General features: G+C 39.3%; 1 protein-coding gene across 4 annotated transcripts in view; it reads left to right on the forward strand.

The window, feature by feature from the left end:
* Positions 1-17069, forward strand: part of LOC138750156 (insulin-like growth factor 2 mRNA-binding protein 1) — a 129280-nt gene that overhangs the window by 99062 nt on the left and 13149 nt on the right. For 3 of the 4 annotated variants that reach the window (XM_069912299.1, XM_069912301.1, XM_069912300.1), the window contains exons 4-10: positions 2908-2971; positions 4505-4771; positions 5547-5681; positions 6941-7063; positions 8875-9010; positions 9443-9565; positions 10868-10987. In XM_069912299.1, coding sequence (XP_069768400.1) covers positions 2908-2971; positions 4505-4771; positions 5547-5681; positions 6941-7063; positions 8875-9010; positions 9443-9565; positions 10868-10987 — 968 coding nt within the window. The remainder of the gene's footprint in view (positions 1-2907; positions 2972-4504; positions 4772-5546; positions 5682-6940; positions 7064-8874; positions 9011-9442; positions 9566-10867; positions 10988-17069) is intronic. The other variant, XM_069912302.1, reaches the window with a different exon arrangement.

The following is a 17069-nucleotide window of genomic DNA, read 5'->3' on the forward strand; positions in this document are numbered from 1 at the left end:
TTCTATAATTACGATCTCTTTTTCCAACTGTTCTATTTCTTGATTAGTCTTAGTAATATAGCTATTAATTTGTCCTCTAATAAAGGCCTTCACTGCATCCCATAATGTAAATTTATCTTTTACTGACTTTGTATTTATCTCAAAATATGTTTTAATTTTTTGTTCAATGTACTCCTGAAAATCTCACCTTTTTAACAATATAGGGTTTAGCCTCCATCTATATGTTCTCAGTGGAATATCCTCTAACTTGATTGTTAGTAACAAGGGTGAGTGAGTGGTCAGATAAAAGTCAGATAAAAGAAATACCCTCTTTCTTTTGGGTGTTGTTTTCTCCATATGTCAATAACTTTCATATCATGCATTGTTGAATTTAGTGTAAATTTTGTTGCTCTATTTTTTTTAATTGTCTTCCTGGTTTTATACTTCTCTGGGTCATGGTTAAAATTAAAGTCCCCCCCCAGTATGATGTGCCCCTATGTATCCACTATCTTTAGAAAGATGTCCTACATAAATTCCTGATATTCTTCGTTAGATGCATAAATGTTTATCAAATTCCAAAGTTCTGAATAAATCTAGTACTTCATCATTACATACCTACCTGCTGAGTCTGTTATTACTTCCTTTATCTTAATAGGCAGATTTTCTTTAACTAGTATAGCTACTCCCCTGGCTTTTGAGCTGTATGATGATGCAAAAACATGACCTACCCAGTCTCTCTTCAATTTACTATGTTCTATCTCAGTTTAGTGTGTTTCTTGTATAAATGCTATGTCTATTCTCTCCTCTTTAAGTAGTGTCAATAACTTTTTTCTCTTGATTTGGTTGTGAATTCTATTAATATTAATAGTCATATAATTTAATGTACTCATCTTACTCATCCATTTTCAGCTCCCTCTCACCTCTTCAACTCCTCCTTCTCCCTTTTTCCAAAATCACTCTTTAAATTATTCCTATTCTACTGTACGCGATGATAAAACTAACAAAACAAAAACACAAAAGCCCAATAAAAACAAGATATACTCTTAAAATAAACATTAACTTCCCCTGTATTGAGTTGTCCTTAGTTCCTTGCAAGACAACCACAACTCCCTCTTCTACGTGGGTTGCGTTATTGACCGCAAACTTCAACGGATTTCCTCCCCCTTTCCCAGCCCTCCCCCAGAGAAACCACTATATATTATTCTAAAAATATAACGAAGCTCTTTCTTTTTTTATTTTTTTTTCCTTTTCAACCTTAAACGCCTGTATTCAAATAATCAACTCCCCAACTTATTTCTATACATTATCTTAACTGTCTTTTTAATATTCTTTTTTTCTTCTTCTACTCTTCCTCTCATTGGCTGTTTGGCAATCATTCTGCAAAGCGATTAGCTTGTGTGGATTTGAAAACAGACTATTTTTCTCACCAGGAATTAATTCCTTTAGCAATGCTGGATGTCACCACATAGTTATTTATACCTTTTTTCCATAATACCATTTTTGCCAAGTTATACTCTTTTCTTTTCTTAAAAAGTTAAAAACTGATGGTTGGATAAAAAAAAAAATTTTCCCATTGTACTCCAATTGTTCTTTATTTTCTTTCACTCTTTTCCTTTCTGTCTCCAATATATTTTAGTAGTTTTATTATTATGGAGCATGGTTTTTGATGTGGTTGCAGCTTTGGTGCCAGTGTTCTGTGGGCTCTTTTGATTTCTATTTCTTCTTGGATTCTTCCACTCCTAAGATTTGTGGGATCCATCTTTTTATAAATCCTTTTATATCTGCTCCTTCACCTTCTTTCACACCCACTATTTTTAAATTGCTGCGCCTGCTAAAATTCTCCAAAACATCAATATTTTGGGCTAACAAATCTTGTGTCTCTATCTTCCATTTTTTCTTTTGTATCATTAATTTCCATTTCACGCTGCCCCTCTTTCATCCACTTCATCAGCTCTTTTTCCTATATCTGTGTAGCATTTTCCATTCTTTGCATTCTTAACTTTTCCTTTTGCATTTTTTTTATTGTATTAAACTCTGCCATTATTGTGTCCATTACTGTCTTTATTTGGCTGTCAAAATATTCTTTATCAGCTGATTTTGTTTTTTTAACTATTTTTCCTTGTAAGTCTTTATCCTTTTCTTTGTCTTCCCTCTCTGGCTCCCTTACTTGTCTCTGTGATGCTTCTTCTTCCATCATTGTCTCTCCTCCCTTTTTCTCCAGTCAATGCTTCAGCGCCGGTCTCCGCTACCATTGGCGTCCTTACTGTACTGTAAGGAATCACACATGTGCATTTGCGCTTCTTTTTCGGGCTCTGTGAGCCAGCATTGTAGCCTGCCTGGGAGATGTCACCGCTCAGCTGCCCACTTACCAGGTTCATTTTGGTGAGAACTCCCTGCTCCCGCACTCAGGTAAGGACTTCACCCTTTTTTTCCAGAGATTTTCTTGTTTCTTCTTTGTCTGTCATTTTGGTCTTTTATTTTTTTTTGAGCCATCCTCAAGGTATTCTTATTCTCTATCTTGCAAATTCTCTTTTTGTTTCCATTTTGTCTGTGGAGGACTGGTTTTCTCCAACTAGCCACTACTCCATCACGTGACTTGCCCCTTTGAAAATACCTTCTGAGGAGAATGAGTAGGAGGGGAGGGAACAATCAGACTGAATGTTTAGTTCCTTGGAAGTTAACCCAGGCCTTGCCCCCCTCCTGCCTTGCCACAGACTCATTCCCAGCTCCCACCTGTGTAACCTGTCTCCTATTCCTGATGCTAAATTCTTTATTATAAAATAAACTTTGAAGGTAACGTTCTTAAAATGGCTACAGCGCTGCTGGGCTATGTACCAGCTCAAAACAAGGACAAAATGGCCAGCGTTTCATTCCCAGAACTCACACCATCCTGGAAGTGACTGATAACCTGCTCTTCTCTATCTCCAGTTAACACAGAAACAGAATCGGCAGTGGTGAATGTCACGTATGGAACCAAGGACCAGGCCAGGCAGTGAGTATCATTGTTCCCGGAATGTTCCGTTGGCTCGTTCATTATTCGAGCTGTGACGGGTGCTATGGAGAAGGTGTGAGTGCACTGCTTGGAAGTCCACCAAGACTTATGCTGGGTCACATCACAGGGGAGTCATGAGTCTATGACACTGCTGCCTGTCCGGATTCACAGCTGTATGTCTTACTTGGTAAAGATCGCAGGCCAGATAATCTGTTCACTTCCCCATTATGAGAAAAAATAAACCCTGGATTATTTAATTCACAATTTAAAATCCCATAATAATTGTAGCAGGATTTTAGCCCTGGGTGGATGATCATCAAGATTCAAGATTATTTTCCTGTGATGTAGTAACAGATGTAATATTACACAAAATTGCATTTTATCTGCCACCAGGCAGACAAAAATTCGCCATCAGTAGAAATTGCCTTGTGTCCCTTAGAGTTAGAGAAAGAGAAGCAAAAGAGAGTGTTCCCTCCCAATCCCCTGCAGAGACACCGTGTCTGGATTCACCTCCAGCACTCCTATAGCATCTGCAGCCTCGGAGATTTCAGTCCAAACCATCAGTGACCCGATCTCCGGATCCAAACCTCCGACAGGAACAGGAAGCCTTCAGCGCCACAAAGTCCATCAGGAGCCCCTCTGGCCCTTGGCACCCTCTCACATACTGGTCCCCATACCTGGTACCCCTTCATCCAATCTCAAGTTCAGACCAGTAACTTCACCATTGTCCAAGCAGCTTCCCCCAGTTCCCTGACTGAACTGTCCAGTTGGTCCCATCCCAGCTCTTTCCCTTTCAGTCAGCAGACGTTCACTTTCTGTGACTTCCATGTTTCTGCCAGGCAGTGAGTCCCAGATAACTACTCATGGCAGAAGAATATTCTCCTCCTCTCCCTCCTTTGAATCCATGCTTCCTGGCACCGAGCCTCTGATCATTGGACCATCTCTTTAAATATAGCCAGTCTAATTTTCAGTCTTGTTAAATCTTCACAACTTAATTCCTGCTTCTCTAAGCTTCTTATTAACTGTTGTCCCTGATGAATTTACCATCTGAATAAACTTCCTCCACACCTTTTTCAAGGTACGACATCCTTCTTCCTTGATAGAACGAGTACACGGGTTTAGAAAATGCCAGAAACATTCAGCAGGTCAGACAGCATCTGTGGAGTCAATAAATCTTCTGGTCAGCATGAACTCTGCCTGACTAGCAGGGGATTGCCAGTAAGGCATACACAGGAGACCGCAGATGCTGGAATCTGCAGCAAACAAACAATCTGCTGGAGGAACCCAGCGGATCGAGCAACATCAGTGGGAGAAAGAGAAACTTCCAGCATTTTTGTCTCCCACTGATTCTGTTCCTCCAAAAGTTTGCCTTTTTCCTAGGAGTTTTTCCAGCATTGACTTTTCTTACTGTAGGGGAGCTGGATGTTGTGGAACATAAACATCAGCACGGTGCAGCCACTGACCTGTGTCTGAACTGTAGCATCTATAGAAGGCAGCAGCAGAGTAAACACAACTTTCTCTCCTCTTCGCCAGAGCAATATCCAAGTTGAACGGCCACCAACTGGAGAGCTACAGTTTGACCGTCACCTACATCCCGGATGAGCAGGCAGTGCAACAAGCACAGGAGGTGGGTCGAAGGGGCTTCAGTGGGAGGGGTCCTCCCCAGCATGGCTCAGCAACATCCATGAAGCAGCAGTTCGACATTCCTCTACGAATTCTGGTCCCCACCCAATTTGTGGGGGCCATCATTGGGAAAGAAGGAGCAACCATTCGCAATATCACAAAACAAACACAATCCAAGTAAGTTCAAGTTTATTGTCATGCATGAAAAATGCAATGGAGATGGTTGTTTTGCAAGCAAACCAGTAGACACCTCATACACAGTACAAGTAAGATAGTGCAAAAGAACAGGGCTCCTCAGTGGAATTGGAGGAAACGCAACATAATTTTATTAGTCTGAGGTTCATTCAGGAAGCTGTTAATGATGAGAAAGAAACTGTCCTTGGATCTTGTGGTGCATGATCAGTCATGAATATTTTTCCCGACAGGAGAGGGGTGGGATGAGTCTTTTAATGTGTCAGATGGAGCCGATGAAGGGAAGGAGACGTGTCTGTAAGACTGCAGATTACACATTGTTGTGTGCCACCCAGGATGCCCTTAGAATGTTTCTGTCCTAAATCCCTATTTTATTCATTCGTTGGGGATCTTTGTTGCCCAAAAGGTCAGCATTTATTGGCTATCCCTGATTACCCTTGACAAGCTGGGAGTGGTCTTCCTAAAATCCTGACCTCGGATGTTGTCTTCATGGTGACCTTCAGCGCTGTCTCTTTGGTAACCTCTAGTGCTGTCTCTGCGGTGACCCCCTGGACTGTTGTTTGCACTCCAGGAACAATGTGAAGGAGGAGAGGAGCATTCTTGGGAGAAGGTGAGAGGGAAGAATGTGGGAGGGAAAGAAGACTAGTGGTTCTGGGGACAGGAGAGGGAGATGAACATTGGGAGAGGAACTGGTGAGGAATAGAGAGTGGGTGACAGGGGAGAGAGCCAATAATGTCCCACACTGAGTGCCCTTATGTAGGATCGATGTTCATCGGAAGGAGAACGCAGGAGCAGCAGAAAAACCCATCAGCATTCACTCGACCGCAGAGGGTTGTTCAGCTGCCTGTAGGATGATTCTGGACATCATGCAACAGGAGGCACAGGCAACAAAAATGTAGGTAACCTGGAAACTATTCACACCAAATGGCATTGTAACTCCTGATACTCATCCCACTGCATCACTGATGCACCAATACATGCCTCACCCCTTACTGTAACACTGACACACCCCTCACCCATCATTGTAACATTAACACCCCTCACAGTAATACTGACACATTCCTCACTGTAAAATTGATGGAGCCCTCATAGTAACACTGACACATTCTTCACTATAACGCTCACACACCCCTCACTGTAACATTGACACACCCCATATCCATAAATGTAACACTGACCCACACCTAAATGTAACACTGAGACCCCTCTCACTGTAACACTGACACACCACAGTATGTAACATTGATGCATCACACCCCTCACTGTAACTCTGACACATCTCACATCACCCCACTCTATCACTGAGATTCCTCTCACTGTTACACTGACATGCCACATGCCCATCCCTGTAACACTGACAGACCCCACACCACTCAATCTAACAATGATACATTCCGCACTGTAACAATAACACACATCACATACCTCATTATAATACTGACACACCGCTCACTGTAAAAGAGAAATTCCTACATCCATATCTGTAACACTGACATACCTCTCACTTTAACACTGACAAACATCACACTGTAACAATAACACACCTAACACTATAACACTGACAAGCCCCTAACTGTAATGATGACAAACCACACACCCCTCCCTCTAACTCTGACACAAACCTCACCGTAAAATTGACACACTCTTCACTCTAACACTGACATATCCCACAGTGCAACACTGACACACCACACATTATAACAATGACAGACATCACTGTAATACTGATGCACCCCACACTGTAACATTGACACACCATTTACATTACAGTGTAACACTGACACACCCAACACACATCACTGTAACAATTATACAACCCTCATTGTAAAACTGGCACATGTCACCCCAAATCACTGAAACACAGGTAAACCCCACACTGTAATATTGACACACCCCTCACTGTAACTATGACCCACCCCTCACTGTATCACTGACACTCGTCATACCTCTCATTGTAACACTGACACACCCCTCACTGAAACACTGACACACCCCTCACTGTAACACTGACACATGCCACACCCCTCGCTGTAACACTGTCACACCCTTCACTGTAAATGTGATACACATCACATGCCCCACACCCCTCACTTTAGAATTCTTTCTGATGTTGTCTGCTTGAATTGTCTGTTACATGAAATTTTCTCTCTGAAGGGCTGACGAAGTTCCGTTGAAGATTTTGGCGCACAATAACTTTGTTGGCAGATTGATAGGCAAGGAAGGACGGAATCTGAAGAAGGTGGAACAAGAGACAGAAACTAAGATCACAATCTCTCCGTAAGTGCCTGCCTGCTGTTATCTATCCATTCCAGCCTTTGTCCACTCAGTCCCCTGCCCAATGGGAAATGTAAACCACCTGGACAATGGCCAGGTCCCCCCCCCCACCCCCGCCTTGCCCATGGTGTCCCTTTGGTGGAGTCATACAGGTTTTGCAGTAGCCTTCTTACATAATGCCAGGCAGGTCCATTCGATGGTTGGGTGTTTTATGACCCAGTTGAAGCTTCTACCTCTCCCCAGCGTAGTGTCACAGTCACACTGCCTGGAAACAGGCACTTCAGCCCTACTTGCCCATTCTGACCAAAATGTCCCACCCACATTCGTCCCACCTGCTTATCTTTGGCCTATATCCCTCTAAACCCATCCTATCCAGGCATTTGTCCAAATGTTTCTTAAATATTGCAATAGTACCTGCCTCAACTTTCACCTCCAGTAGCCTGTTTCATACTCCCACCTCCCTCCCCCCAACCCAGGGGTTCCTGTGTGAAATCTTCCCTGACCACCACTGTAAAAACTATGCCCTCCAGTTAGTGATTCAGGGAGCTTGTTCTTTAACCAGAAAATTGGGTAAGGAATCAACCAAACATGAACATTTATTTTATTGGGTAAGTTGGGCTGTGAAGGGAAATGGAGAAAGAGGTAGCAGATGTGATTAATTAGTTCTAACTTCCCAATGACTGCTGCAAACACCAGGACTGAAAGTTTTATTCCCTACTCTGTTGTTTCTATAATTCTATTGGGTAAGTTCCTTGCATGAGCGGTGAACACTGTTTCGTTGGGTTGTACAATCAGATGATAATGAACTTGTCTTAAATGATGCATTCAACACATGTTCTTTAATTTCAATTAGTGGAAGTTCAAAATTCAGGAATGGATTGACTGATTCACTGTAACAGGTTCAGGGACGGGGATGATAAGAAATTACTTCATTCTATGAATAGAGAACAAGTAGAATTCTCTGTCGCAAGAGGACAATCCTCTAAATATATTTTTGGATAAATTTCTAGATGCAAAAGGCATCAATATGGTATTGAGAAATTTTTATGTTGAATATTACAGGTACTCCCCGACATATAATCTATGGGACTTGCATCCATCTGCATTATGACTGAATTTTAAAAAAAATATAAGATTTACATGGTTTATGTTGTATTTGACAAACTATAACAGGGATACAGGACATGTATGAGTCAAAATGTGTATACTTACTTTGTTAATCGAGGTACCACGGTCCGTAGGCTGGGTACAGCCATCTTGATTCCTGTGTGCCTGTGCGAGTCTTCATTTTGTGCACACACAATGGGTTTGCACATTGGAGTTCCGTTGGTGTTAAGGGCATGAATTCAATATCGTCAGGGTGCTTAACTATTGTATATGCGCCAACCAAACTCCAATATATGAACCACTGTGCATGCACCAACCAAAATCTCAAGCAGGCTCACAGGAACCAGGATCGCCAAGCACAGCCGATGGATCCTGGGACGCTAACAAGGTAAGTATGCAATTCAGACAAACATCCATTCTGAGATCTGACCGGTCATCCAGAACGGAACAGGACATATGTTGAGGAGTACCTATATTTGGAGCATTATGTGCCGTTCTGGCTGTCACTTTACAGGAAGAATTTGGGAAGGTGCAGAAGAGGTTCTCCAGGATGTTCCCTCGATTGGTTAGTCTCAGCCACAAGCAGGATTAGACAGGCTCTAAAGGTCGATTTCTGTTTGATTTTCTACGACTGATATGCATGCACAACACAAGCTCTTGCAAAGAATATTTCAAATCAATTTGTCAGTTTCTATTTTTTGTGGTAGCTTGCAGGATCTTACGCTATATAATCCTGAGCGAACCATCACAGTGAAAGGCTGTATCGAAGCTTGCTGCAAGGCTGAGGAAGATATCATGAAGAAGGTGCGGGAAGCTTACGAGAATGACATTGCTGCTATGAATGTAGGTTTCCATGATGAAAGAATTTCCTTTGCTCTCTCTATTTTAGCCTCATTTTGATAGTTTTTATTTTATTTTAATGATCTCTGATTGTCAACATCCCTATTTTTGTGTGTCTCTCGCCGTTGTTTCTCTGCATCTTTTGCTCTCAATCTTCCTCTTTTACTTCCTATGTGTTTTTACTTCAACCACAGTATCTGCATTCTTTTTTATGTTTTATTTCCTAAGAGAGTTTGAGCATCATGTTTATACAGGGAATCAGAATTAATGTTTTAGGTATGATAAATGGTCACCAACCTGAAACATTGACTCTTTTTTCTCTCCACAGATGCAATGTGACATGCTGAGTGTTTCTAGTATTTCTGGTTTGTGCTTATCTACACATTGGACCTCTGACTGTGTACTGTTTTATTTGAATAGCTGATTTTTTTTCAGCTGCAGGCGAACCTGATTCCTGGCCTGAACCTGAGTGCTCTCGGCTTGTTCCCACCTTCCTCGTCCACTGTCTCGCCTCACCCTGTCGGTGTGGTGCCGGCCACGCCTTATAGTCCCTACATGGTGAGTGGATTGATGACATTCACACTGGGCCAGTGTCAGTTAGATTAGGCCCTGGAGCAAAGTTTGTGGCCAATCACTTGCAAAAGCCAGTAGGATCTCTAAATAAAATGGAAGCATTTATAGAGCCATGGGGGAAAGAGCAGGGCTACTTGCCCAACTTACCAAAGGGTTGCATTTCTGGAAAACAACTTTGTTCAGCAAAGTCCTGTAATTTGAAGCAACTCGATGAAAAGCAATGATGTTGTGATTCGGAGTGAGGAGAACCACATGCTCTCTATTGGTTCTGTTGCCCTAAGTATTGAACGAGGATCAAAATCAATATAGAACATGGAATTCTACATCTCAAAACAAACACTTTGGACCACAGTGTTGTACCAAACTACTCTAACAACATAATTCAGACAAAACACCCAGACTATCACAAATCCAGCACTGGATTATGCAACAAGTTTTACCAGGCTCTCTCCTTTACCAAAGTTCACCTATGCTTACATCCATTTTCCATGACAAACTTTCTGAAGCAATTGCTCTGCTGCAGGTGGATCGAAGAGGTGATGTGTGGTTAGTGAAGGATTACTCAAAGTGATTTGTGAATGGAAAGAAAAAAGATGAAAACCACTGTTTGAGATTATAGACTCCCAAAAATTATCCCACGATTGAACTTCACCAATTCTTGGCCCATGAAATGTATGTAGCCTTTAGTACAAGCATCAGGTAGTCAATTCCTGAAAAATTATGCTCAAGGCAGGATCTGTGCAGTTTATCATGCATTATTACTCAGTTCAGTAGTGGTGCCATTGCCTGTGGGTAGTGACCAGAGAGGGTCATCACTACAGCACGGAATCAGGAGCAACTGTCAACCCCCAATTTACACTCATCCCAAATTTTTGTTTTTTCCCCTTATTCTTACTGCCCTCCCTCCCCATGTGATTCCATCGCTTACCTGTACTCCAGGGGGGGTAGCTAATCAGCAAATCTTTGACAAGTGGGAGGGAACTGGAGTGCTTGCATGTTCAGGCGGTGGGATGTGCAAATTCCATGCAGACAGCACCCACATTCTTGGCACTGTGAGGCAGCAACTGTGCAGCTCCAATAAATGGGGAGGGGGGGAGGGAGGGCTGAGCAATGCAACCAGATCTCTCCCCCACCCCCCCCCCCCAAGTCCTGCTAATTTGAGGCAGGTTCCTTGGCTCAGATCGCTTGCCTTGTATGGTAGGAGCTGGGCGTGCGTGTTTGGATGGCTTACTGAGTTTGATGTCATGTTTGATTTCTCTCCTACCTCTAACCCCCCCCACCACCCAGCAAACATCAGACCCGGAGACAGTCCATGTCTTCATTCCTGCCCAGGCTGTTGGAGCCATCATTGGGAAGAAGGGCCAGCATATCAAGCAGTTGTCTCGGTACGCGGAGGCCTCCATCAAGGTGAGGTGATATCCTGTTTTCATTTGTTCTCTTGGATGCAAGAGAACCTCTAACTTCAAAACCTTCATACCTCTTATCTAGGGTACTATGTGCAGTTAAGGTCTCCTTACTTGAGGAAGGATGTACTGGTTTTTGAGGCAGTGCAGAGGAGGTTCACCAAATTGATTCCACAGTTGAAAGGGTTAGCCCATGAGGAGAGATTCCAGTACTCACTGGAATTTAGAAGAATAACAGGGGATCTTATAGAAACTTCTAAAATTATGAAAGGCATAGATAAGATAGAGGTGGTAAATTGTTCCCTTTGATGGGGGAGACTAGAACTAGGGGACATAGCCTCATGATTCAGGGTAATAGATTTAGGATGGAGGTAAGGAGGAACTACTTTTCTCAGAGGGTGGTGAAACTGGAATTCGCTGCCCATTGAAACAGTGGATGCAATCTCAGTGAATCTATTTAAGACGAGGTTGGATAGATTTTTTTTTATAAAGTAACAAAATAAAGGGATATACGGAAAAGGCAGGTAGGTGGAGATGAGCCGAGCATCAGATCAACCATGATCTCATTGAATGGGGGAGCAGGAGCTTGAACTCACTGTCCATTTTCCTCCATGGATGCTGCATGACCCACCTCTTCTGGCCACAGTTCATTTTTCACTCCAGATTCCATCATCATGTCTCTCTTTCGACATGGAGAGGCATTTGAAATTAAATTTTTAATTTAGAGAGACTGCACGGTAACAGTCCCATCTGACCCACACCACTCAAATACACCAATGTGAACAATTACTCTACTAACCCCATACATTTTGGAGAGTCAGAGAAACCAGATTCAATGTAGGAAACCTACACAGACACAGGGAAAATGTATAATCTCCTTCCAGAGAGTGCCAGATTCGAACCCAGGTCCCTGGCACTGTAATAGCTTTGCACTAAACAGTACGAATGTGGAGATTACAATCATGATTGATGAAATGGTGGAGGGGGTTGGAAGCAGAACACCTGGTATACTCCTTCCCTTTAGCTAACTGTCTCCACTGTGACCATTGCTTGAGGTCCATAGACTTCTTTTCCTTGGTGTCGAGATCCTTCCTTTTTTTAAATTTTTTATTTTTCACACCATAAACCACATTAACTATGATACATACTTTTTCCTTTTCAAATATATACAGTGCCATTTTTCATCCCCCCCCCTCCCATCCCACCCTCCCTACCTCCCACCCCCCCCCCGTCCATTTAAAGTACAAAATCTAGGATACATTAAACCAGTCAAACAATGTTGTCATTCAATAAAAATAAACAAGAAATTCCACTGAGTCAATTCTTTTCATTTCCTTCTCCTTTCGTTAATTTAGGTAGTGAATGTCCCCGGTAGGTTTTCGCTATTGTGTTTCATGTAAGGCTCCCATATTTGTTCAAATATTTCAATATTATTTCTTAAACTATATGTTATTTTTTCTAATGGAATACATTTATTCATTTCTATATACCATTGTTGTATTTTCAAATTATCTTCCAATTTCCAGGTTGACATAATACATTTTTTTGCTACAGCTAGAGCTATCTTAACAAATCTTTTTTGTGCATCATCCAAATCAATTCCAAATTCTTTGTTTTTTATGTTACTTAGGAGGAAGATCTCTGGATTCTTTGGTATATTGTTTTCTGTAATTTTATTTAATATTTGGTTTAGATCTTCCCAAAATTTTTCTACTTTCTCACATGTCCAGATTGCTTGAATTGTTGTTCCCATTTCTTTTTTACATCGAAAACATCTATCAGATACTGTTGGGTCCCATTTATTTAACTTTTGAGGTGTAATGTATAGCCTGTGTATCCAGTTATATTGTATCATACGTAACCTCGTATTTATTGTATTTCTCATCGTTCCAGAACATAACTTCTCCCATGTTTCCTTTTTTAATCTTTATATTTAAATCTTGTTCCCATTTTTATTTAGTTTTACCATTTGTTTCCTCATTCTCCTTTTTTGCAGTTTAAATACATATTTGTTATAAATCTTTTGATTATCATTGTATCTGTAATCACATATTCAAAGTTACTTCCTCTGGTAAACTCAGACTGCTTCCTAATTTGTCCTTCATGTAGGATCTCAATTGGTAATATGCCAGCATTGTATCTTGAGTTATATTGTATTTATCGTTCATTTGTTCAAAGGATAAAAATCTATTTCCTGAAAAACAATTTTCTATTCTTTTGATCCCTTTTTACTCCCATTCTCTAAAGGAAAGGTTATCTATTGTAAAATGGAGTAACTTATTTTGCGTCAATATTAGTTTTGGTAATTGATAATTTGTTTTATTTCTTTCTACATGAATCTTCTTGATGTAATACTGGAGAACTTCTATGTTGTACCAATTTTTCATCCCATTTATATAATATGTGTTCAGGTATCTTTTCCTCTATTTTATCTAATTCTAATCTAGTCCAGTCTGGCTTTTCCCTTGTTTGATAAAAATCTGATAGGTATCTTAATTGTGCGGCTGTATAATAATTTTTGAAGTTTGGCAATTGTAAGCCTCCTTGTTTATACCATTCTGTTAATTTATCTAGTGCTATCCTCGGTTTCCCCCCTTTCCATAAAAATTTCCTTATTATTTTCTTTAACTCCTTGAAGAATTTCTCTGTCAAGTGTATTGGCAATGCCTGAAATAGGTATAATATCCTTGGAAAAATGTTCATTTTAATACAGTTTATCCTTCCTATTAGTGTTATTGGTAAATCTTTCCAATGCTCTAAATCGTCCTGTAATTTTTTCATTAGTGGATAATAATTGAGTTTATATAGTTGGCCGAGATTTTTATTTATTTCTATACCTAGGTATCTTATTGCTTGCATTTGCCATCTGAATGGAGATTCCTTCTAAAATTTTGAGAAATCTGCATTATTCATTGGCATTGCTTCACTTTTATTTGCGTTAATCTTGTAACCCGACAATTCTCCATATTCCTTCAATTTCTTATATAATTCTTTTATTGATAGTTCTGGTTCTGTTAAGTATACTACAACATCATCTGCAAATAAACTTATTTTATATTCCTTGTCTTTTATTTTTATCCCTTTTATATTATTTTCTGTTCTTATCAATTCTGCTAGTGGTTCTATAGCTAACGCGAACAATAAGGGTGATAGTGGGCATCCCTGCCGTGTTTACCTGCTTAAGTTAAATTGCTTTGATATATATCCATTTACTGTCACTTTTGCCAATGGTCCCTTATATAATGCTTTAATCCAATTAATATTCTTCTCTGGTACACTGAATTTTTGCAATACTTTGAATAAATAATTCCATTCTACTCTGTCAAAGGCCTTCTCTGCGTCTAAAACAACTGCTACTGTTGGCGCTTTACTCCCTTCTACTGCATGAATTAAGTTAATAAATTTACAAATATTGTCTGTTGTGCGTCTTTTTTTAATAAATCCAGTTTGGTCTAGATTTACCATTTTTGGTACATACTCTGCTAATCTGTTTGCTAATAGTTTAGCTATTATCTTATAATCTGTGTTAAGTAACCTCGTATTTATTGTATTTCTCATCGTTCCAGAACATAATTTCTCCCATGTTTCCTTTTTTATCTTTATATTTAAATCTTGTTCCCAGTTTTGTTTAGTTTTACCATTTGTTTCCTCATTCTCCTTTTCTTGCAGTTTAATATACATATTTGTTATAAATCTTTTGATTAACATTGTATCTGTAATCACATATTCAAGGTTACTTCCCTCTGGTAAACTCAAATTGCTTCCTAATTTATCTTTCAAGTAGGATCTCAGTTGGTAATATGGCAGCGCTGTATCTCCAGTTATATTGTACTTATCTCTCATTTGTTCAAAGGATAAGAATCTACTTCCTGAAAAACAATTTTCTATTCTTATAATCCATTTTTTTTCCCATTTTCTAAAGGAAAGGTTGTCTATTGTAAAAGGGAGTAGCTTATTTTGTGTCAATATTAGTTTTGGTAATTGATAATTTGTTTTATTTCTTTCTACATGAATCTTCTTCCATATATTGAGGAGATGGTGTAATACTGGAGAAGTTCTATGTTGTACCAATTTTTCGTCCCATTTATATAATATGTGTTTATATCTTTTCTCCTATTTTATCTAATTCTAATCTCGTCCAGTCTGGTTTTTCCCTTGTTTGATAAAAATCTGATAGGTATCTTAATTGTGCGGCTCTATAATAATTTTTGAAGTTTGGCAATTGTAAGCCTCCTTATTTATACCATTCTGTTAATTTATCTAGTGCTATCCTCGGTTTCCCCCCTCTCCATAAAAATTTCCTTATTATTTTCTTTAACTCTTTGAAGAATTTTTCTGTCAGTTGTATTGGCAATGCCTGAAATAAGTATAGTATCCTTGGAAAAATGTTCATTTTAATACAGTTTATCCTTCCTATCAGTGTTAGTGGGAGCTCTTTCCAATGCTCTAAATCGTCCTGTAATTTTTTCATTAGTGGATTGTAATTGAGTTTATATAATTGGCCTAGATTTTTGTTTATTTGTACACCTAGGTATCTTATTGCCTGCATTTGCCATCTGAATGGGGATTCCTTCTTAAATTTTGAGAAATCCGCGTTATTCATAGGCATTGCTTCACTTTTATTTACGTTTATCTTGTATCCCGACACTTCTCCATATTCCTTCAATTTCTTATATAATTCTTTTATTGATAGTTCTGGTTCTGTTAAGTACACTATCACATCATCCGCAAATAGACTGATTTTATATTCCCTGTCTTTTATTTTTATTCCTTTTATATTATTATCTATTCTTATCAATTCTGCTAGTGGTTCTATAGCTAGCGCAAACAATAACAGTGATAGTGGGCATCCCTGCCGTGTTGACCTGCTTAAGTTAAATTGCTTTGATACATGTCCATTTACTGTCACTTTCGCTAACGGTCCCTTATATAATGCTTTAATCCAATTAATATACTTCTCCGGTAAACTGAATTTTTGCAATACTTTGAACAAATAATTCCATTCTACTCTGTCGAAGGCCTTCTCTGCGTCTAAAGCAACTGCTACTGCAGGTGCTTTATTTCCTTCTACTGCATGAATTAAGTTAATAAATTTACAAATATTGTCTGTTGTGCGTCTTTTTTTGATAAATCCAGTTTGGTCTAAATTTACCATTTTCGGTACCTGTTCTGCTAATCTGTTTGCTAATAGTTTAGCTATTATCTTATAATCTGTGTTTAGCAAAGATACTGGTCTATATGACACTGGTGAGAGTGGATCTTTCCCTTGTTGTAGTATCACTGTAATTATTGCTGTTTTACATGAATCTGGTAAGTTTTGTGTCTCATCAATCTGGTTGATTACATCCAGGAGGGGCGGTATTAATAGGTCTTTAAATGTTTTGTAGAATTCTATTGGGAGTCCATCCTCTCCTGGTGTCTTATTATTTGGTAATTTTTTTATTATCTCTTGTATTTCTACTGTTCCAAATGGTTCTGTTAATTTATTTTGTTCCTCTATTTGTAGTTTTGGTAGTTCAATTTTAGTCAAAAATTCATCTATTTTCCCTTCTTTCCCTTCGTTTTCAGTTCGGTATAATTGTTCATAGAATTCTCTGAAGTTTTCCTTAATTTCTTTTGGATTATATGTAATTTGTTTGTCTTTTTTCCTTGTTGCCAATACCATTTTCTTAGTTTGCTCTGTCTTAAGCTGCCATGCTAAGATTTTGTGTGTTTTTTCACCTAGTTCATAATATTTCTGTTTTGTCTTCATTATATTCTTCTCCACCTTATATGTTTGTAATGTTTCATATTTTATTTTTTTATCCGCCAATTCTCTTCTTTTGGTTGTATCTTCCTTCATTGCTAATTTTTTTTCTATGTTTACTATTTCCCTTTCCAACTGCTCTGTTTCCTGATTATAGTCCTTCTTCATCTTGGTTACATAACTTATTATTTGCCCTCTAATGAATGCTTTCATTGCGTCCCATAGTATAAACTTACCTTCCACTGATTCCGTATTTACTTCAAAATACATTTTTAATTGTTTTTCAATAAATTCTCTAAAATCCTGTCTTTTAAGTAGCATGGGGTTTAATCTCCATCTA

The sequence above is a fragment of the Narcine bancroftii genome (genome assembly GCF_036971445.1).
Source record: "Narcine bancroftii isolate sNarBan1 chromosome 12 unlocalized genomic scaffold, sNarBan1.hap1 SUPER_12_unloc_2, whole genome shotgun sequence".
Taxonomy (NCBI): Eukaryota; Metazoa; Chordata; class Chondrichthyes; order Torpediniformes; family Narcinidae; genus Narcine; species Narcine bancroftii.